The sequence below is a fragment of the Patagioenas fasciata genome, chromosome 14, assembly GCF_037038585.1.
Source record: "Patagioenas fasciata isolate bPatFas1 chromosome 14, bPatFas1.hap1, whole genome shotgun sequence".
In the NCBI taxonomy this organism is placed as follows: Eukaryota; Metazoa; Chordata; class Aves; order Columbiformes; family Columbidae; genus Patagioenas; species Patagioenas fasciata.
Genome location: NC_092533.1, coordinates 12,485,856 through 12,508,619, shown reverse-complemented (window position 1 = coordinate 12,508,619; position 22,764 = coordinate 12,485,856). Strand labels below are relative to the sequence as shown.

General features: G+C 38.1%; 1 protein-coding gene and 1 long non-coding RNA gene across 6 annotated transcripts in view; one reads left to right on the top strand and one right to left on the bottom strand.

The window, feature by feature from the left end:
- The window catches only part of LOC139829115 (uncharacterized), a 401,519-nt gene that overhangs the window by 190,169 nt on the left and 188,586 nt on the right, over window positions 1–22,764 (top strand). The gene's annotated exons all lie outside the window — the stretch shown is intronic.
- Window positions 1–22,764, bottom strand: part of GABRG2 (gamma-aminobutyric acid type A receptor subunit gamma2) — a 67,239-nt gene that overhangs the window by 27,644 nt on the left and 16,831 nt on the right. For 4 of the 5 annotated variants that reach the window (XM_071814794.1, XM_071814795.1, XM_065849213.2 and 1 more), the window contains exons 2-6: window positions 16,318–16,466; window positions 14,674–14,741; window positions 13,395–13,615; window positions 9,741–9,823; window positions 8,902–9,039 (exon numbers count right to left, since the gene is read on the bottom strand). In XM_071814794.1, coding sequence (XP_071670895.1) covers window positions 8,902–9,039; window positions 9,741–9,823; window positions 13,395–13,615; window positions 14,674–14,741; window positions 16,318–16,466 — 659 coding nt within the window. Of the gene's footprint in view, window positions 1–8,094; window positions 8,781–8,901; window positions 9,040–9,740; window positions 9,824–13,394; window positions 13,616–14,673; window positions 14,742–16,317; window positions 16,467–22,764 lie in introns of those variants that run through there. The other variant, XM_065849215.2, reaches the window with a different exon arrangement.

The window sequence follows — 22,764 nt, the reverse complement described above, 5'->3', positions numbered from 1 at the left end:
ATTTTCCTTAAAGATCTAATTATTTTCTTGATATTAAATGAGCAAATATTATTTCTGAAAGCCACTGTTCTGTTATATCCACAAAACTATATTTATTAGAAAACCAACCTTGCCTTTAACATCTGTGCTTTTGCAATTACCCTGCATTAGGTTCAGTGGAAATGCTTGTAGTATGCCACATTATCCCTTATTCTCTTGTTACTTGGGTATTAATCCTTTTCATCCTTACTTGACCTTTCTAAAGCTCAATTTAAATGGTAGCATGCCGTGTTTTCAGATATGGTAAATCTTCAGGAAGACAAATTCAGAAAAATAAACTCAATCCCCAGTTTCCTTGTTCAATTGGGAAGTCATACTGGGGTGGGTTGAAAGGGGTTTCTGGCTCCTAAACGCTTTTCCTCAGGGACAGTCATGATTTCACTTTGCTGGGGTGACTCAGTTGTCAGAGTCCAGGTAAAGCAGAGAGTAAAAAAGGGCTGAATTCCTGTCACTGGAATTTGAAGAAAGCCTTTAACCCCTCTCAAAAGATAAAAAATAATCATCAAAGAGCCTTTCAACTCTTTATATGATTAGTGAGAAAAGATGAACTTGAATGCCTAAACTTGAAGCTATACAGATACAAACCTGAACAGAAAAATTAGGTTCTTTCAATCTGTAAGAATTTTAAACATATTGATTCCACAGGAATAGTGAGGTTTCGTCCTGCCCATTAAACCACTACGATCTAGCCCGTCACTGTGAAAGAGATAGTTAAGGAATCTTTGTGCTCTGGATGTTTTTTTGTATTAACGCCAAAGGGTTGATGGCCCTTCAGTCCTCAAGTCCTGGCTCCATCGCTGCTGCCATGGCTCGGTGACTCTCAGGGCTCGCCATCAAGCTCTTTTCAGGGAGTCTTACAGCAGCTCACAACATTATGGAAACGTATTTCACATGGGTGCAACTGCACTTGACATAAACTGGAAAGATCCTTTTTATTGTGGTCATAACTGAGCACAGAGGAGATAAACAGGCCAAAGCTAGCTATTAATTATATATATTACTTGAATCCACAGGCTTTCTTATTGGATCTGTCATTTGTGTTAAATTCCCTACTCCTCAGCCTATACTGTTAGGGTGACATGGATTTTCCTATTGCTCTGCTGTCACAGGAATGGGTCCACAGTGGTTTCAAAAGCAGCTACAGACTAGATGTTGAGAAGAGAGCTGTTTGGTTGAATAAAGAAAGTGAGAAGGCGGCTGTTCAGACTTTCCCAGGTCTTTTGGGATGCTGCCAAGGGCTGAACAGTCAGTACAGAAGAGACATGAATGCAGTTGACTCGAGTCCTTCCCAGCCATTCCAGGAGAGGCCTCTATCCCTCTTGTCTGCAACTCACTGTCCAGTTTCTCAGAAAGTCGTCAGCTTGGCCCTGTCATCTCATCTGCCTTGCAGGGATTATATAAGGATAAATGGTTCTAAAGTGTCCTGATTTTGCAGTTCTGAAAAAGCATATGTATGTTGGTCTTGGGTGTTCGCATGGCATGGAGGAACCAAAAGGCCTGCTTACTGAATTAGTTCATTTATGCAATCATGTGAATTCATCTATAAATACTCATTTGCCACACAATTAACCAGCTTGGATGAGAAAATGTGGCGTATACAACAGGTATGGGAGGGAGGGAATTGTACTATTAATACATCTTTATTCTTTGAAGACATGATCCTGAAATGCAGACTAATTCTCTTCAATGAATGAACATTTCAACAGTTATAACTTTAGCAAATGTGCATTAATCGCTATGGTTCAGTGAACGACTGAACAGATATGAGTATCTGGATTATTTGAGTATAGTTTTTTATCCACATTCAATACATATGTGTTATTCATTGTCCTTCAAAAAATATGCAGGAGTAGTTGGCTTAGACTGGTTTTATTCCCTGACAGCAATATCGAACTGTTGTAAGCTATCACCATAATAAAAATCCTATTTCTACTTGCAGAATTGTCTATAATCATTCATAATGGTGGTATATGAAAGTTAAATAACTCAATTCCTCCTGTATTTTTTTTTCAAATACTAACCTGTTGGGTACAGTAATGTTAAACAGTGGTTCATGTGAGTTCAAATAAGAGAGAGTCCAGATGAAAAAACAAACAAACAACAACAAAAAAAAAACACACAAAAAAAACCCCAATTTATTTATAAGCAAAAATATTCCCTGGTGCTCTCTTTCTTGACAGATGACAAGGATGTCTGTATTATGAGTAAAATCTTAATGTATAGCTATTAAGATATTTTAGGGCTACCTTAAGGATATTAGCTTAGAACTGAGGCTTTCCTTTGAAGCAGCAAACATAAGAATAGGCTTGCAGTTGTTGTGTTTGCCTGTTGCTTTAGATGTTTTGCTGTCCTACAGAGACAGTATTCTTCAGCAAGTATGTTTAAGGTAATAATTTAATAAAGACTTTCAAAAACCAAGGATATTGAGCTAAATACCCTCCTAAGCCATAAAGAGAACAATAAAGATAAACAGAACAATTTAATAGTAGGTTGGGTTTTCTGATTTAAAGCTTATGGTGTCATTTGTTGTTCTGCAAAGTGGGTATAAAGTATGTTTAAACTGGCAAAAGCAAAGTGCAGGTACTAGTATCTTGTATGTATTTACTGCATCAAAATCTTCAGGCAGGCAATGTTTTCAGTTCTCAGAAGGATCCCTCTGACAATGCCATGTGCTATAATTAACCCATACTGGAACCTAGAGCTGGGGGGGGGGGCTGTTAGGGGTTTCTAGGCACAGTGGCAATCCACCTATGGCCATTTTTTGATGTCAGGCCTGTTTCCCAACACAGATATTCAAATATGGTATGCACCTGTCATATCGTTTTTTGACTTAACATAGAAGCATAGCGGGAAGACTCCCATTTTTTTTGAGCATTATGAAACCTCTGGGAACTGCCTGCCTGCCAACAGTTCAATTCATTCTGAGACAGCATTAAAATAAAGTATGAAATTCTGCCAACATGTCCTCTTCCACAAAATAATAATCTTGACCACATTTTCCTAATAAAACCAATGGATACTGTGCAGCTTGTTGAATTACAATTTATTGATTAGTCTTTCTATCTAAATTTGTATCTAACTAAAAATTCAGGACAGGCTCGGTGAATAAGCAATAGGCAATGTCTGGTCTAAAAAAGGAACTATCCAGTCGCAGAAATGAACTGGAAATACCAAAAGCTCCATCTGTCCTCGATAATTACACATTCACAAACCCTTTTGTTTAGTACAGTATTTTGTATGCTCAAAAGCACTGGAATAGTGAGTAGAAATGCAGTTTGTCTAGTGATTTTATGAAATTCATAGAAGCATATTGATGGAAAAAATTTCAAGATACGAGTCCTTTCCTTCTGGTCTGAGGTATGATGTCGTAAAACTTCTGATTTTAGAATTGCTACAAACTTTCTAAATAGTATGTGCCAGTGCTGATTATTGTTACGGTTTAAAAACAGTATATTTGTTTTACTCCTTTGGTCACCAATTATATTTTCTTCCAGACCAGTTCCATGCTTCCAAATACTTCCATAGGTCATGTTTTGTAAAATCTTTACCTATTACACTCTCCTGCACTCCCTTGTCTTTCGTAAAATGTTGCACTTGAAAGGGAACTTTTTATTTAATCAAGCAGAATGCAGCAACCATTTGACATCAGTTTTGCACAGACTAGAACACAAGTTTACACATGGCAAGCTGAGTAATGCATCTTAGAAAAGGTGGGGTTTTTTGCAACAGTATCAGATTCACTATCCTTGTGTGTTTGTGGACTTTTGCAGGCCCCAGAAGTTTTTCACACAACTGCTGATCTTTTTATGTTTGTACATTTGATTATTTCCTTCCTACAACCTTTCACTTTTTATTTAAAGTAACAAATTACAAATTTGGGAATTTTCATGTTTTTCTTTTCCCAAAGTGCAACGTGTCCCTTATTGGTGTCATCCATTTGTGCGTTACATTTTGCAAATCTTATACTTGTGTATCACTTGTTGCATTGCAGTAACAATCAGAAAAACAAACACTTGCCTTTCCTGCTACTCAAAACTGAGTTGAGAGAGTTCTCCTGATAAACTTCCTTGAAGTCCCTCTTAAGCAATAGGCACCTTCTGTTCTGTAATATGATTCTAGCTAAGCTCTATAATATTTTTGTTTTAACATCCAAAAAAGTGAAAAATGGCAACACTTGCTGATATGATTCACAAGAGGTGGACTTCCTTGACTATTTTCTCACCTAATCTGTTTCTCAGTTTTAACACACAGTAAATATAAGAGGTTGGAAATTAGGTACAGAATAGTTTTTAAAGCAAAAAAGAACAACTGACATTCATTTGAGTTAAATGCATTGCACAATACTAAAGGAGAATATGAGGGATGGAAAAGTACATCCTATGCTAGAGCAGGCATTTTTTGTTCTTTTTATTGTTGCTGCTTATTTTATGGTACAACTCTTTATTTTTATGCTGTGTCCATTTTCTTCCACATTTGCCAGCTAATTTTACATTTATCCCATGTATAGACCATATGTCTAATAAATCACACACCCTTAAATAACTAAAGATGTTGTAAGTATAGCATGAACTCTGAACATTAGTGAAGCAACTGGCTTTACTATGCAACCTCAGCATTAGTCTGGAAGTAGAATTTTGTAAATCTGATGCTTTCATTGTAAGGACTACCCATTGCAGTGTCTATTCATGTATCAGATGTTGGAGGATTTTTATTCTCTAGACTTTTCTAACAGTTAATCCCTTTTTATTGGAGAATATCACTGCTATTCAGTGGATAGGGCTTTACACTGTGAGCAGAAGTCACAGAAGAGAAATGATAGTTTCTTAATAAATGACCAAGATATGCACTGTTTGAGCAGTGATTATGGACATACTTCAATAATACAGTAAATCTTAAACCCATCTCAGTTTATAAGTGTGTGAGGTCTACTGTAGTAGTTTATATAACTCAGATGATGTTAGGTCTTAACATGCACTTTGTTGCTAGTAATCTGAACTAAACCACTGCTGTTTACACAGCATAGGTTGTAGTGAAAAAGCAAAAAGTATATGCAGGTCATATAGTATTAAAGGTACAGACTGTTTAGTCAGTTTAATGAAATATTCATGGGCAGAACGTTAGGAGTTAAGTTTTCTTAACAGACCCAGCTATTAATGGGTGGTGGATTGCATTAGCGAAGTCATTTCTTATTGCTTGGTGTGTGACTTTCGAAGAAAATTAGTCTCGCATATGAATGTTCAGTTTGAAGAGAAACGAGCTGACAGTTCAGGATGACTCACTTCAGCCAAGAGAAACAGGATGGTTTGTAATATTGCCATTGCTTTTTTCTGCTGTTACTGGGATTCGTTAACTGGTCAGGGACAGAATTCTGACATGTGGCCCCTTCAGTTGATCTTATCTTTCTGCAGTGCATGCAAAGGAAAAGCAGCAGATAAATGTAGTCACTTCAGCAAGTCCATCAGCTCTCATGAAGCTTACACTCTAATAGTCTTTGTCCTGCTCTGCCCATAACTCAGCCCAGATCTCAAATGTTCAGCTACAGTATGACAGAAAGAGGTAATGGAGTTTGTAATGACCAAGCCATCCTTTCTGATTCTCTTCTCTGCTCCAGTCACCAGGCAAGCATAGTCCGCAAGGACTAGAATGTGATAGTCACTGTGAGGCATGAAGCTGAAAATGAGTTGGTTTTGAAACGGAGTAAATGCAGCTATGGAAAGTTTACTCTAGTTTCAAATACCTTAATGCTGTTCCCAGGCTCCTCTGTTTTGTAACTGTTCAATCTCATATTTGCGAATGCCTCCTTCTTGTGTTCGGGTTTCTCTGGTTTCACTGTCATTTAAATTTAGTTTGGGGAAGAGTTCTTGGAAGTACAGTCCAGTCTGCTTTCCAACATCTCATTAATCTTTCCATTGCTTTCTCCACTCTACCTCAGTTCATATAGAGCTAAAAAGATGATGAGGGGTCTGGAGCATCTTTCTTATAAGGAAAGACTGAGAGAGCTGTGTCTGTTCAGCCTGGAGAAGTCTGGCAAGGGATCTCGTCAATGTTTATAAATATCTCAAGGGTGTGGGTGTCAAGAGGACAGGACCAGGCTCTTTTCCATGGTGCTCAACAATAGAATGAAGAGCAACGGGCACAGACTGAAGCACAGGAGGTTCCATCACTTTGAAGGTGACAGAGCCCTGGAGCAGGCTGCTCAGAGAGGTTGTGGAGTCTGCTCTGGAGACATTCAAAACCTGCCTGGACACCTTCCTGTACAATCCAATCTAGGTGAACCTGCTTTAACAGGTACATTGGACTAGATGATCTCCAGAGGTCCCTTACAACCCCAACCAGTCTGTGATTCATTTCCCCACTGAAACACTGGCAGTGGTACTGTCCTTAGTTTATAACTAAATTCTGTGATATGTGGTGCTGTCACTACTTGCATAAAATCTCAAGATTTTGGCTATATGGGCACTCAAATATTTAGCTTCTGTACTCAGGCTGAACATAAGTTTCTAGTAAATCTATATGCTTGGAATATTTTCTTTACTTTTGGGGAAACTATTGAAACTGTGTGCATGTAAGAGAGTAATCATAGGTAGAATATGGGTCTGGCTGCAGAATTTTGGACTTAAAGTAGTTCCCAGCATGCTGGTAAGGTACTTAGGTAAGCAGTGAACACTCTTCAGGCTCTGCCAGCTGTAGCAAAGTATTTGTAGGAGACCAGATGCATGACAATCCCTTGGTGTCTTGTTTTGTTTTGTTTAACTTCTGATTATTTAGATACTGCACCTAGATCAAAATCAAGTCTAATTTTCTTACATATCTGTACTCATAATAACATGAAGAGTAAGGAAAATCAAATATGAGATAACTGCAGCAGAAAAAATACATGCGCAGGACATTTTTCCAAGTTTTTATACTCAACAGGTCTTTGAAAGCAAGCTCATCAGGCTGAGTAGCTTTCATGAGCATTTCTTCTTTGGAACTGAATGATGAGTAGAATGACTCTTTGCTGCTTCATAGTGCATGCTAGCTGCTGTTTACCTTTTTTAAATGCAAATTAAAAGGGTTGGTGTGGGTTGTCTTATTGAAAATTATTGAGGCAACATCATGGTAGTACTCCCCATGAGTACTACAAGCCTGAGTCACTATCCCCGGAAAAAACAAAAGGTTTTCTTTGCATGGGAAAGTATCTTTTTGCTTTCTGTGTTTTACTGTGTGTTTCCCAGTATGCACTTTCTTCACGTTAGCAGAACATTAGAGAGTGCTTTTGATTCATCAGTGCATCTGAATCACTGGATCTGAAGCTCATAGTATAAGACTTCTATTACTTTCTATCTCTGGCTGAAAATAAAGTTTATCAGCAAATGGCTTAAGCAGAAAAGGAAAGAAAAAGAACAAATGAAAGAAAATAGAAGAAACTTGAATTGAGGCTGAAATAGAGTTCATTTTCAACATGGGCAGGATGAGACCTTAGACCACACTTGAGTACACTGCTACCTTTTGTGCTTTGTGTTTCAGGGGCAGTCTGAGGTGAGATGCTTTACTCTTTATATTTTTGCTTTGAGAGCAATTCCACCATGTCACATGTAATGGTGGTTATTAGCAGCTCTGGCTCTCACACATGCTGCTCTCTTGTCCTCTTTTGCACATTTATTTTTATATTCCTGGGAAAACGAGAAAGGTCAAATGCTTTCTTGAATAGCTGACTAAATATCTTCCTCAGCTAAAATGGCAGAAGATGCTATAAGGCAAATGTGGCTACAGCTGGGAGTCTTCATTCAATTTTTGAGCTGCGTAAGACTAATCACATCATTGGTGCTCAATGTCCAGTGATTCCAGAGTTGGAACTGGAATTAATTCTCAACCTCTTTGTTTGTACTTCAGTGTAATGCACAGCAGGCTCCTCTCAACTCTGGCATATCTCACTCTCCTTTTGAATGTAACAGCAATGCTGACCTTTTACAAATAAAATAGATGGGGATATTTGTGGTTAGAATTAACTCAGATGTCTAAATTTAAATCAATATATTTGCCATAACAATAAGTTAGAAATCAAAAGCAACCTGAAAAGAAAAACTGTTTTCATTTTGCTGTTCTTTTTGAAAGTAGGAAATCACAACAAGGAGTATCATGCACATACAAGAATATTAATATGCAATTTCTCTTTACATCCTTTCTCATATTCACTGCTTTTATTTCTAATAATAAATAAACCAAAATATATGTCTCAAAGAATGTCGTTTCTTACTTCTTTAGTAGGGTTAAAATTACTATTTTTATTAAAAGCTGAGTATATCCTCATTTATCATTTTAAATTCCATTACTTGTTTCCAAGGAGATAGAAATATGCAGGAAAATAATCTGAGATGCTGATTTGTAGGGCTGTTCACTTTAATGAGAGTTGAATGTGCCTGTTTTAAGGAGCAAAATAAACGTTGGAGCTGCTGTAGTAAAGAGATTGGGACTTCAAATTTTGTTTCTGCGCAGGTCTACTTTCTGCTTCTGGAAGTTGGAAGGGGATTGTAAAATATTCAGATTATCATTTAGTGGCTCAGCTGTGCTGCTTTCTACTCTGAAGCAGCGTAGGTAGTTCCCTTGCCCACCCACCCCTTGCAGAAGTGGCTTTCTTCTAACAGTTGTAGGTATTTCTTGGAGGACAGGGTGGACAGTAGATGAAAACTTCATGTTCTTCCTGTGAGTTCTTTTTCAGAAACATTAATGCCTGGGTGGTTCCACAGGTATTTAAAAGCCTGTAATTGTTTAGTGAAATGCCAATGTTAAGGTCTAAACAAGGATATATATATATATTTTTTTTCTTTCTGTTAATACAATCCTAAATGAATCCGAAGGTAAACAGATCAGTTGTCTTACCTGAAGTAGTCTTCACCACCTCAGTTGTATTTCTTAATCCTGTAAAGGAGAACTGGTAAAGCCTCCAGGACCTGGTGTCCCCCACCTCCACTGAGCTGCGCTTCCATTGGTAAATGATCTCTTCTCTTGGGTAGCCATCTTATTGCAATGGAAAATACAGAATGCTTTGTTTCATAGTCATTGCTAGGATATTAGTGTACTTCTGGGACTAAAAATACTATTTTCTATTTCTGGAAAAAGCTGGAGAAGCATATGCAAGTACATTATAGATAAGTTTTTCTCAAATTACTTAGTAGCACCTTTTACTTACTGTCACATTTTGGTTTATTTATTATAAATTAAAATAGCACTTGAGAGAAATTTTTCAAAAATGTATTTTCCGCTTTTGTGGACCCAATAGGATGCAATTTTACCCATCCTTCAATTATGGCCAAAATGTCTGCAGCTGGACCAGGAATTCATACCTTGACCTGACTGCAAAATGTCAAACTCTTGACTTAAACTGTTGCAATAGCAAAACAGCCACGTACAGAGAAAGTATCAGGCCATGAGACTTTGGTGCTGAAAGTAAAAATTTCTATGATTGTGCCAAGATATAAGCATAAATTAATCACATATGTCCCAGAAATTGTATCATTTTTTACATAGCATTCCTCAATTGTATTTGTGAACACGTATGATTCATGTATTTGAAAATAAGGTCAAAATAAAACTGAAAACCGTTGGGCTATATCTAGTTAAGCACATAACCCTCACTGGCTCTAAGTACGTAAATATAGATTTATCGTAAGTGGTTCATTGTGGATCAGAAAAGGGATATTTCTAAGTATGTTACTTACAGCTTGAAAATTCCAGGGGGCAGGAATGAGCATCCATTGGGAAGTTGTGTAACTGTAGCTGACACTCGGCATCGATTGTCAGTCTGAGGAGAAAGAGATCAGGATATACAGAACGCACTTGAGAAGTACGTCCTGAAAGCTATAGCATGACAAGCAAAATGAGATCCGTATTAAAATGGAACCTGACTATGAAATATGCAAATATACTACATATATATAGAGAAAGCAAAAGCAAACTATTGATACGTATGCATTAATTTGGATATTCTAAGCACAAGAAGACATCATAGTCACCAATAAGCAATGTTTCTTTTTGGTCACGTGGGCCCTGATCATCTACTTTCTGAACTGTGTAATAGAATAAGGTATTAAAGTTCTGTTCCTATGCATCCGAAATGGCAGCATTACTCATGACCAGAAAATCCATAAGTAGATATACATGCCATCTCATGAGCTTTGACAAATGTCTGTGTCACTTCATGCCATAATGCACTAGGGAAATGTATTTTACGTGACAAAAAAATCTATTTCATAGATGATAGATGTGAGGCCACATTTAAACATCTGCATCCAAGACAGCCATCTAGACTACCTTCATAGCTAGAGGAACAGCACTCTAAGGATACACTTCATTTCATTGCAAAATAAGACATTTAAATTGAATCAGTAGAAGGAAGAATGAGAAGGTGTTTCTCTCCACTGAATATTAGGAGAGTTTCCATGATAAGTCAGGTGGTCTAAGTGCTATAGTTCCAGTACAGATATGTGCTTTTAGAAATCCAAAATTAGATGAGCTGAATCCCCTCATGTGCCTGCTACAAACTCTCCCATTTTTCATTCAGTCCCTTAATTGTTGCTGGCTCTGAATCTCATCCAGTGGGCTGGGGGGATGCTGTGACCGCTAGCCCCCAAGTTAATGAAATCAAAAGGAAACTTTTCTGCATTAGGGATTTAGGAACAAATCTAATTTCCTTTGAAACTAAAAGAAGTTCTGTTTGTGACTCAGAAGGACAGCTGATTCTGTGTGCTAATGTTATTGCCCTTTCTTTCTCTTCTCATTTCCATCATCTTCAGTTTCATTTCAAGGTAATAATAATATGGATCCAAAAAATTAAGTTTTTTCTTTGATATTGCCTTTTCTTTGGTGAATTCATTTAATGCTGTTTGAATTTGGGATAGGCTCAGATTTACTGCTGGTTTTTATTTGTTTTCTCTTGTGGAGTGGAGTAGATTTAATTCCCCAACACAATGCATTATCCAGGCTTTGAACTTCCCCAAGTACGGAGTTTTGTGGGCAGCCTGTTCCACTGTTTGACTATTCTCACTTAAAAAAAAATTCTGCTTGTGTCTAAACAGAATTTCTTGTACTTCAGTTTGTGCCCATTGCCTCCTGTCCTGTCACTGGCTACCGAGAAGATTATGTCTCTGTCTTCTTTACAGCTTCCATCCCATGATGCCTTTACCCCCACCCACATTACAAACACCAATAAGATCCCCTGAGCTTCTCTAGCTGAACAGTCCCAGCTCACTCAGCCTCTCCCTTCACATCAGATGCTCTCATCCCTTTAGCATCTTAGTGAGGCGAAGGAGGCATTGTGTACCTTGGCCTTTTCGGTGTTCTTTGGGACAAGGTCCCCATTCCTGTTAAGCAGTGTGCCCACATTTTCTCTAGGCTTCCTTTTGCTGAGAACGTATGTGCAGAAAATCCTTCTTGTTTTCATGTCCTTGGTCAGATTCAACTCCAGATGAACTTTGGCTTTTGTAACCCTGTCTCTGAGTGCTCTCTGTATTCCTCCTAGGTCACCTGTCCCTGGTTCCACCTCTAGTACATTTTCTTTTTGCATGTGAATTTTGTCAGATTTGTGTTGATCCGTGCAGGCTGCCTGCTAACTTGGCTCCATTTCCTGCTGGGCAGGATGGACTGTTCTTGAGCAAGGGGGGAGGTGACTGAGAAAATCAACCAGCTTTTCTGGACCACCTGTTCTCTTCAGGGCAGAATCCCGGATCTGTGATGATATTGTACTATTGCATTTTGCTTCTGCGCTAATCCAGGCAGAATCTTTACTGGTACTTGCTGTGACTCACTAAAACAACTAAGTATACGTTAATACCCAATAACCCTTTCTAAGTTCTATCAATTCTGTCTTTGTGTGATGAAAGAAACTGAGGGGTTTGAAGAGAAAGGTAATGAAAGCCGAAGAGACAGTAGTGTAGCTAAGTCCAATTTTAACATTTCAAAAGTGGACTTAGTATCTTCTTTATCAGACTGACTTTGATTTGCACTGTATTTCAATTCTGATCATTCTCTTATCTCCTCTGGCGATGCAATGTGCCATGAATGTAAAATAATCATGAAATAAAACTCCTTTTTGTGATTCAGACAGTTGCAACATTAAAAGGTTGTCATAACCAAACCTTCAGATCTGTTCATTAAAATTATAATGAGTGTACTTTTCTTCAAAACTTGATTTTTGGCACCCAGTTAAACAAAAGCTGAAATAACACTTTGAAAAAAAAAAAAAGGCAGTCCAAAATTCAAATGGTCTTATATCCAAATACTTTGATTCTGTATTCTCACTTCACATTATAAATTCTCTTGAATAAATGCTGTCTTTATCTACAGGGTGTTTCAAAAAGATGGACCTAACGTGACAATTACATAAAAATTTACAGTTTAATGAGTTATCAAGTTTTAGTAAACTTTTCACAAATGTTCTATATTCCCTGCACCTGCTGTATGGACTGTAAGAGTTTCACTCTCAAGCAGTTTGTTGTTGCAGAGATACAATGATTTCAAATTGGGTCCAACTTTTTGAAACACCCTCCACATTTTACATAGAACTGAATATTATAACACATAAGAAAAAGTGAAAAAAAAATAGAATTTTTCACATTTTGGAAGTATCTTAGGGTCATTTGAAGTGTGACATTTGAGTTGTTACATATTGCATATGTTATACTTACATATAGGCATGTTCATAACTGAATCATTGAAAAGGTAATCTGTCTCAGAAGAAAAGCTATACGTGTGACTGAGACATCTGGAAATTAGCATACCAAGTTCAGATTCATGAAAATTTTAGAGGCATATCTGTAGGTTTTGGATTAAAACTCAAATGACTAAGGCTGAAATGATAATCTTTATTTTCACAAGATATATGAGGAATGAAATGCTTTTGCAGGGTGGAGTTCATCAAGCTAAGTTGTAATCAATTCAGAATAAGGGACCTTTGATATATGTAATACCTCCTTTTATACTGTGCACTTAGTTCAAGGATATTTCACATTCATCAGTTTAGCCGAATAAAAAGGTAACAGGCAATATGGACCAAGCCAGTGGCAAACTATAAAACGTACCTGCAAATGAAGATGAATTACTATAGCAAGGCTTATATTCATTTTAGTATAGGAATGTTACTATTGTGGAGTAAGACAGTACAATTTATAGGAAGAAATAAAACTCTTCACTCTGACAATATAAAAAAAATGCATGCAAGTAATTTCTTCAAAATATTTCCTGTTTTCAGGGTTGTATGCATAAATAGGAAAAAACAATGGTTTTTCCTTTGGGTTAATGCCAAATGACCAAAATTCACAGGACATTTTTCTTTGTCTTTCCTTAGAGAAATTGAAATTAAAGTTAGGTATAAATACCTCAATGTGTACAAGACTCTGCCGTCATTCCAGATCCTGAGCATCCTATTAGGAGTTGTTATCCAATGAGCATCAGCTTTCTTGGAATTTCGGAAAAAAGTGTCTGGTATCCAGATCTTCCCAACCATGTTGCTGTTTAATCTGAGCACTTTTATAGTGCTGTTGAACTTCAGACGTCTGTCATACCACGTTTGGGCGAAAAATATATCAATTGTATATTCCTGTTGTGTTAACCAGAAATACTGATGAAAACAGAGCACTCAGCATTTCAATTAACTCCTGATATGTTTTTCTTAAACTAATATTTTAAAAATGTGAGCTATAGAAGATGATGCTAGAAACTGGTAAAACCAATTTTTGTCAGTTTTTGAGGGCCTGGTTTAACAAAGGTTATTGTTTAAAACCAATTTATTCTGTTATTTTCCCACTGACAATTGAAACTAAGGTGCAAGTGAGTGGTATATGCACCTTTCTAATTCTGTGCCTCCACACCTCAACCGACACTTGATCAGCTCAGACAACAATTGCTTGTTCCTTTGTGTCTTGGAGAGCAAAAATCTGAGCTGACTTGGCTGCCTTAATCGCCTGTTGATTCTGCCCCCCAGTTAGTAGCAGAAGTGCTGAAGTCTCACTTTCCCTGGCACTACTGGGCAGCAAGCTGCAAAGGGAATTATAGAATGGAAAAGAGCAATCTGAGATTTCTTTCTCCACATGAAAAATACAAGAATAAAGTAGACATCATGCTAAGGCTAGAATGCTTTCCCTCACCTATATGAAGATATAAGTAAATTTTTCTGTAGGAAACTTGGAAAAGAGAGTGAAGAGAGGATATAGACACTTTTTATCTCTTGGTGGCAAGAATGGTAATATCACTGGTGAATGGTTTTCCTTATTTTGTAGCAATCTGGAAGCTCAGTTTTACAAGAGTTAAACTGTCACAAAATACTTGAAATTTGAGCATGTTGAAGTGTGAGGATATGTTAAAACTGTTACAGAATCACAGAATGGTTAGGGTTGGAAAGGACCTCTGGAGATCACCTAGTCCAACCAACATATTTTTCTGCATAGAGCTCAGTTTCCCTGTACTGTAGAGATTCATAGCTCATATAGTCCTCACATCCATAATAATAATAATAATAGTAATAATAATAATAATTGTAATATTTTTCAATAATAGATAGCACAATATTAAAACTAAGAGAAGCTTCTTAATATCAGAACTGATGAGAGATTGGTAACAAACTGAACATAGTAGGAAAACTGGCAATCATTTACTTACCATATTGATAGCGTTCACAGGCCCAATGCTATTGACATACATGTCGGTGTGAATGACTGTTGGTTTTACTGTAAGAGAAACAAGAATCAGAAACATGAGTGAACGTCAGAATCAGCTACATGAAAGTCAAACACAAGCAAATTATTATTATAGTACCTCTCTTGTATCCTTATGGTTGCCTCACATTTAAATGTGCATATATAATAAATACTAATTTGCAGTGATGACTTCAGTTTGCAATTAGTTGGAGACGCTTTGAGACAAATTCTTACATTGTTTATTCTGTCAGAGTGAATCCTCTGAGAACAAACACTGAAACCAGTGTTGCTACCTCAGAACAGTCACATTTGACTGACAGTATGTATATTTTGTGTCAGGTCACAGCAACACTTCTGACAAAACACTATCAACGAAAGCAAACTTGAATTCTTATGATGTCTTGTGTGACTCATTTTACATTATAATGCCAAATGCAACATGACTGCTGTTACCTGCAGAGATTGCTGTAGGTAAGTAACAATTTCATGAGCCCAAAGCAAAAATAATACTCGAGGCTCTAAACCAGGATTAATTTATATTGAAATTACTTTATTGTAGCTTTTTTATTCTTATACATCTTGACTAAAACATAATTTATTTTTTTTTCCCCAGAACTTTTGTGAATGCTTAAATCCTTTCTGTTCTCTAAAGTCTTGATTTGGGAGAATAAGACAAATTCCTCTGCTAATTTACACTATATGCATATATAGAAGGTTAAACACTTGTGTTATCCATCACTGTAAAAAAAATCCTTCATTTACCAGGCTCTATAAACTTGTTAGAAACAGCTTCCTTCATTAACTTTGTTGCTCTCTGCTTTCCTCTGCCTGCCTCATCCCTGAATTCTCTTTGTATTTTTCTATAATCTTGTTACTGCTGTATCCTCTCCTACAGAGGTGTTGTCTGCCTGCTCGGTGCACACCTGGGGCCTTCACAAACTGATTTGCAGCATCGCAGGGAGATTTATCTCTTCAAGCTCCCTCAAATCAGTGGAGAGGAATATTCCTGCGAAAGGTGATTCAGTCAAATAAGACCAGCCTTGGGTCTATGTGCTCGTGTTGGCTGTGGGGAAAGTCTAGGGAGGTTGGCCTTGCTTGGCTGCAGTTATCATTTGTGAGCCTCTGTGCCCCGTTCCCCAGTCACTTCTCGCCCCGCTGTGCTGCATCAGTCAGTGCAGGCCTGCTGCTGTTAGAGGCTCTGTGTCAATCAAGGATCAGGCTGTGTTATCTTCATTTTGGCATTCCTTATGAAAATATTGCTTGTGTTTTTTCTAGCACCTTCACTTAGATATACAGAGAAGAGAAAAACTTGTTTTTTTCATTCCCCAAAAATTCCAAACTTCCTTTGCAGGTGCATCATTACAAGCAGTCTGATTTAGTAACTCACACAAGTCTTTTTAGGTATCATGGCATAGATTTGGCAATCTTAATTCATGTCAGCTTCCAGAACCATGACTATTTTTTGTGGCACTCATGTTTTATTATATTGTATTTTGTTTTTATAACTAGTTTGAATGGATTCTGCTTCCTGTGTAGCATAACATGACATGAAATTTTTTCTCTTCATCACTTAATCAAAAGTGATCTGAAAAGAAAACCAACATACCTCCTATGTCAGGTCTTAACTTGTTGTCATATCCTTCCAGCAAGCCATTTAAAATAAGAGTGACATCACTCTCATGGACTTTGGGAGTCAAAACCCAAGTTTTATTTGAAGTGTAATCTTCATAATCATCATCTCCCTTTTGGGTGGAGCTGTTAAAGAAATAAAAATGAAGAAATGGAAAACCTTGAAAAATATGAAATGTCCTCTTTGGAAACAGTACATAAATAACTCAGGTTTTAATAGCACTGTACAAAACACTGAAAATTTGCTTGCTTTATAGGAGGAGACTCACAGTAAAGAAGTCACGTAACAGCTGAGGTTACAATTCACTTTAGCAACATTTACTTTTAGTACAGTTGAGATCATATTCTGTCTATTCGAAGGAACATCGGTGCTTATCACCTTTGGCATGCCTGTTTTTCTCTCACTGACTCAGGTGGGACACGTTATAAAACAAATCTAATTGTCACTTAGCTTATGCAACTCTCCACCAAAATATCACTCGGTATGTACACAATGTTGTTGCATACTTCTCTTTGAGAGAACAATTTGATGCAACTCATTCCTGACAAGACCAATGATTAGATTCATTCAAACACAGCTTTTCCTCCACTCTGATGAACTTGAGCTTATTGTGCATTTGGAAACTTCAGCACTAATTTTTGCCAGTGGTTTTTGTTTTCACTTTTGCTAGCCAGAACCCAGAGAGGATTAAGAGTCTGTCTACTGCTGAGCAGTATGACAGCAGATCTAGTATAATTCAACCTGCTTAGTGCAGTAAAAGGGCCAAGCCAGGAATCAGAAGTGTGTAGACTGGCCTTAATGGATGTTTTGTTTTAAATCTGTGCCTCCAATTCTAGAGGAGAACATAGAAACTACTTTAGAATATGACATCATCAGATATTTTCATTTCACAATGTCAGTCGTAATCAACTGAATGGTGTTAGGCAACTGTAAGTTTTTTGCATAATGTGCAAGTGCCCTTCTTTCCTGACCTGCTTCTGTGACAAAGTTTGGACACTGCTTGATATGAAAAATCTTAATGATACTACAAATATCTTAAGCCAGTGGGTGGAGTTTGGATACAAATGGGTCAAAAGCAGAGAATTTAATTATTTTCCAGTTTCATCCAGAATCTGTGCGGAAGTGGGAAAGAGCACAGAGAAGTAGATTCTCATGAGGGCTGGAACTCAGCTTGGCACACAAGATCGAGAGCAGACACAGCTGACCGTGGTCGGGGTGCGCCGGTGAAGGGATGACTAGTCCCAGAGTCTCAGAGAGCCATTCCCTTCACAGAATCTTTGCTCAGCTGAGCTCTTGCCCACTCCTCCCTGCAGCGCTCTCCTCCTGCATCTGCTCATACTCACCCAGACTGGATGGCCTGAAGGCTTTCTCACGTTGGGCATTTGGGAGCTGAAAACCAACTACACAAATACAACTTAACTATGCAAGAGGCTTTAGCTTTTTCATTTCCCATGGGCATAACCCAACAGGAAAGAGCCACAGCACACCTGTCTCTGTATGAGAGTCTGCTTCCCAGGAGGTGCTGAAGGTATAGTGAGATTTGGAGCAGCCTGAGACAGTGCGTAGGGCTGTGACAACCAGGAGTGCATAGCATGCCCAAGAGAGCCAGTCCTGAATTGCATTGGATTGAGCTTGGAAGTTGCTAGTGAAGCTAAGTTAATCTGCACCTTCATCACACGCACTGAGTACACCAGGCACCACCTAATCCACTCTGTGCCAGCAATTTGCATTTGGGAGCTTCCCCAGATCAAGAATAGGCAACTCAGTCTTCTCCCTCTGGCTACACAGGCCTGAATCTGTAGTTTTACTGGCAATCAGAAGCAGGGTTTTAATTGGCAATGTGCTACATAGTATTCTGCTGATACTGACAAACAGGCCAGGATAATTGCATTGGTGGGGGAAATTTGTTTATTCAGCTGTCTGGAGTTCAAAGATCTAATTGTAATTCAAAGGAGCGTAACTGAAGCAAGGTTGTCTCTCCTGGAGGAAAGGAAATACATCTAAATAAAGTAGTTGCACACAGAAGGCACTAGATTATATGTTTTCAGTCTGTGCAAAGTGAATGAAAAAAACTAACTTTATGTGTGTATAAAAAGCCATACTCCTGTTTTATAACCAATTTAAACATCCATCTTCCAAAAAGAATGGTTTTCTGAATGGAAAAGAAAAAGTAAATCAAATACATTCTTTTGGAAAGGCAACATGTTCTTGGATACTAATGTGATGAGAAAGCCAGTCAGTAGACTCTGGTGTACTGGACAGTGCAAGATGCAAAAGTATGTTTATCTAGGACTTGTCTCGAATCTAGAACAACCTTACTGAACAGCAGCCCACAGTCACTAAAACTTCCATTTTCTCTTGGAAATTATTTGTGGGAAAGAAATAGCTATTTCAAGCCATTTTGGCGCACCAGATTCCCAAAACAACAAATGCTTTATGGGATTAGTGCAAAAGAGAGGATAAGGAACACTGTCAATATAACTGGGGAAAAAAGACCACTGAATTCCAGCTTGTATCTGAATTCCAAGTGGATCTTAAGTTAGCATGGGTATCCAGTGGTCTAAATGCCTGTCTGTATAAAGCTGTGTACCAGCCAAACAATCAGAGGTGCATCGCTGTCCACATAAGCAGGGCTTTAGCTGTGCAATGCCATTAATATTAATGAAAGTTATAATGACAAAGCCCTTTTCATCTCCTTAAGACTTTCAGATCAGTCCTTCTGATTATATGGCCTAAATTTTGCAAGTGTTTTTCATGTCCAGAACAAATTCAATAAAGCCCAGATTATACTCAAATGCATATTGAAATCTATTTTGATCTTTATGACTGATAGAAGTTTTCAAATCTAGTAACACAGGTATGCAAAGAATCATAGAATCGTTCTGGTTGGAAGAGACCCTCAGGATCATCGAGTCCAACCATAACCTAACCTAACTCCGGCACTAAACCATGTCCTGAAGACCCTTGTCTAAATGCCTTTTAAATCCCTCCAGGGATGGCGACTTCACCACTGCCCTGGGCAGCCTGTTCCAGTGCCTGACAGCCCCTCCATGAAGAATTTTTTCCTAATATCTAATCTAAACCTCCCCTGGTGCAACTTGAGGCCATTTCATCTTGTCATATTACTTGCTACTTGGGAGAAGAGAGAAACCCTCTCCATGCTACAACCTCCTTTCAGGTAGCTGTAGGCAGCAATAAGGTCTCCCCTCAACCTCCCGTTCTCCAGGCTAAACAGCCTCAGTGTCCGTAACTGCTTCTCATCAGACTTGTGCTCCTGGCCCCTCACCAGCCTCATCACCCTTCTCTGCACTCTCTCTAGTACCTCAATGTCTTTCTTATGATGAGGGACCCAAAACTGAACACAGGATTCTAGGTGCGGCCCCACCAGTGCCGAGTACAGTGGCATAATCACTGCTCTAACACCTATCTATCTATTTGCAGATTACAGTATAATTTTTTTAAAGTTAATCTTTCAGACACTGATACAAAATCTCACTGTTTGAGGCATTCCCACTTCTGACGTTAATGCCGTTGCAACACGTGCGCAGGACTGCTCTACCTAGTTTCAGTTTCCAAATCCATAAGAACACAACTTGTGAGTAGTAGAAGGGTAATGACACTGTGACACAAAATATGTCCATTTGTACCTGCTGTGGCTCTGTCCTTTTACTTTTCTAAATATAGAAAATTAATTTTAACTGTTTCCAAGTGTTCTGTTAAGAAACTTCACACAAGAGTCAATTATCCCTGCTGGAATCGGCCTGCTGTTGCATTGCTGTTTGCAAGCAGAATCAGAGTAGCCACAAAGTGCCTAAAGAGGAAGACCTGGAGCAGTACTGAAAAACCAACAACTGGTTAAACTCTAACTAAAAACTTAAGTTTATTTAAAAAAAAAATCTGACCAATTTCATCTCTTATACCAAGTAAGCTGTAGAAGCTACGGGGCATACAGCAAAGATTTAATAAACTACTCAACAATATAGCAAGTCTTCCACTTAAAGCATCAATGTTTTCTGCCTCTCAGTGAAGGACTGGACTAAGGCTTGCTATTTTACCTAACAGCACTATTTAACTTAATGAATAGTAAAACTAAATCGATTCTCTGATGTGCATAAAAAAATGCCCTAATCTATAGGTTCATACATTGTTCATGATGCTAATATGATCAAAGTGAGGGAAGGACAAATACCAAGTTCCCAGTGTGGTTGCAGAGATGCTGTACATAGATGCGAGATAGGAGTATGTAAAGAATAGTGTATTTGCAGGAGATTACAGTGTCTGTGGAAATCTAGCTGTATCTATATTCTCTTTTGTTGACTGCCAATTATACTTTTAAGTAAAGCTATCCCAAGCGAAATAGAAAATGTTTTCACAAAGGTGTATGCTGATTTCTGTCTCCCTGTTTACACTTCTTTTCTGTTCGCTTGTATTCTTTAAATCCTAAGGCTGTGCCCAGGACTGTGCTCCTATCTTTACCATAACAATGATACCGATTTCCTGTTTTACTGCTAAGTGTTCATCACAATACAAAACGTTCACTTTTCTCAGGTTTGCAAATCATGTAATGTGAAGATTAAGCTCATCCCAAGTTAATCCCCACATCAAAGACGGAAACTCAGAATAATGCTTTGCTTAGAGAGGAAAAGAGGAGATACAGTCTGTTATCAAGAGTTCCATAAGAGGAAGTGGAGACTGTGTTGGGAGATTTGGGTTAAGAAATCACAGTAAAAGTGTCTTGTTGTCCTGCTCCCTCCACCTAGAGCTCTGATGCTGGTCAGACTGCAGTTCTGGTAGTTTGCTGGCTAAGGAAGTTCACAGGGAAAAATAAAAGAATTTGTGTTTCTATTTAATGGTTTGGGTGGGTTGGATTTTAGGTAGGCCACCTGTAGAAGGTAACTTATTTCCTAGGCTACTGCTACAGTTATCATTCCATGAACTATTCAAATCATGTAAAGTATTTTAAAACTTGTCATGAAACGATCACTGCTTAAAAACAAAACAACGCTGAGTTTTTCTGTCATTCTTGAGTCACAGAGGTACTGAACTGTACCAGAAAAAAAATAATAATACTGCCATTGTCATAAATAAATCGCTCCAGCTGAAACACTAAGATTAGGTAGGGACTGAACACACAAGTCTCAAAATGGGTATTCAAGACCCAGAAATCACTCGAGTAGCACAGAGGAGTGCTCCCAGCAGATGACTTTTCAGTCATCTTTGCGGTACATGGGGGCTCTGGATTGCAAGCCATCAAACAGCCATTTCTGAAAACTATGTCTACATTGAGATTAGAAGGCCAGCCAGATTCCTGTGAACATTTACGCTGTTCTCCACTGAATGAGTTGATACCTGGCAGCACAGCACCAATACACCACAGTATCATACTGTGGGTTTTACAACCACCTTCTAGCCATTCAGCAGCTGACAGTATCCTCAGTGGTCCTTGTCAGCCATTTCGCGTATAGCAGTCCAATTCTTAAACCTTTTCAGAGACTTAAAAAATATGACACGGTAATGATGGTTTTGTATTAGTCACTATAAAACTGTCAGTCATAGCAGACTGGTTCATCTTACAGTAATTCTGCATCCTCCCTAAGATGTGCACTCACATTAGCTACTGCACCTTATCACATAATGAATTTTAGCCCTTGTTAGTTACAGTAGTTACAGTTATGACATCTATTTTCCATATTTGCAGATTCAGCTGAATGTGGCTACGGCAAGTGTTTACACAGGAAGTTTGATAATATAAATATTAACTTTGTTTAAGTTTTGTTTCCTTCCTCTAAGCTTGAAAATAGTTTTTTTTTTTTTTAAAAAGCCCTTTGGAATGTATTTAACAGGAGTGTTACGAATAAAACTTCTGGTTTGTAGTATTTAGTAAATTTTCTAGTTCACTGTACTGAAAAATTGCAGTGCAGTTTTTGTGTTGCACAATTGATTAGATTCAAATGGTGAAGGAGTATGAGGATTATTTCCTTTTTAAAATATTTCTTAGTATGAACAAAATGGACTCATGGCCATTTGTCACCAAAATTACCAGAAACAGGGGCCCAAGTTGGCAGCCCTGGCAAAGAACCAGAAATGTAGCACCCAGTCTAGAATCAGTTTCTCCAGCAGAAGGGTGAGGCACAGTGGTTAAACAAGTTAATAAAGGATTTCCACCTTCAGATCTATCAAAACTGACCGATGTAATCGAGAAAAACTGAATTACATCACAGTATAAAACTTGTGGGCAGGGAGAGGAGATATATGGTGCACCCAGGGAGGATACCAAAACGTAGTGGAATTAAACCAACTTGTATAGCCAGTATGGAACAAGAAAGATAATTATAGAATGAACCACTCTTTGAACAGCCTGAGCTTGAAGTGCAGCATCTTTACTTATGAGAACTCTGGAGGAGTGTAAGATGTGATCAGATG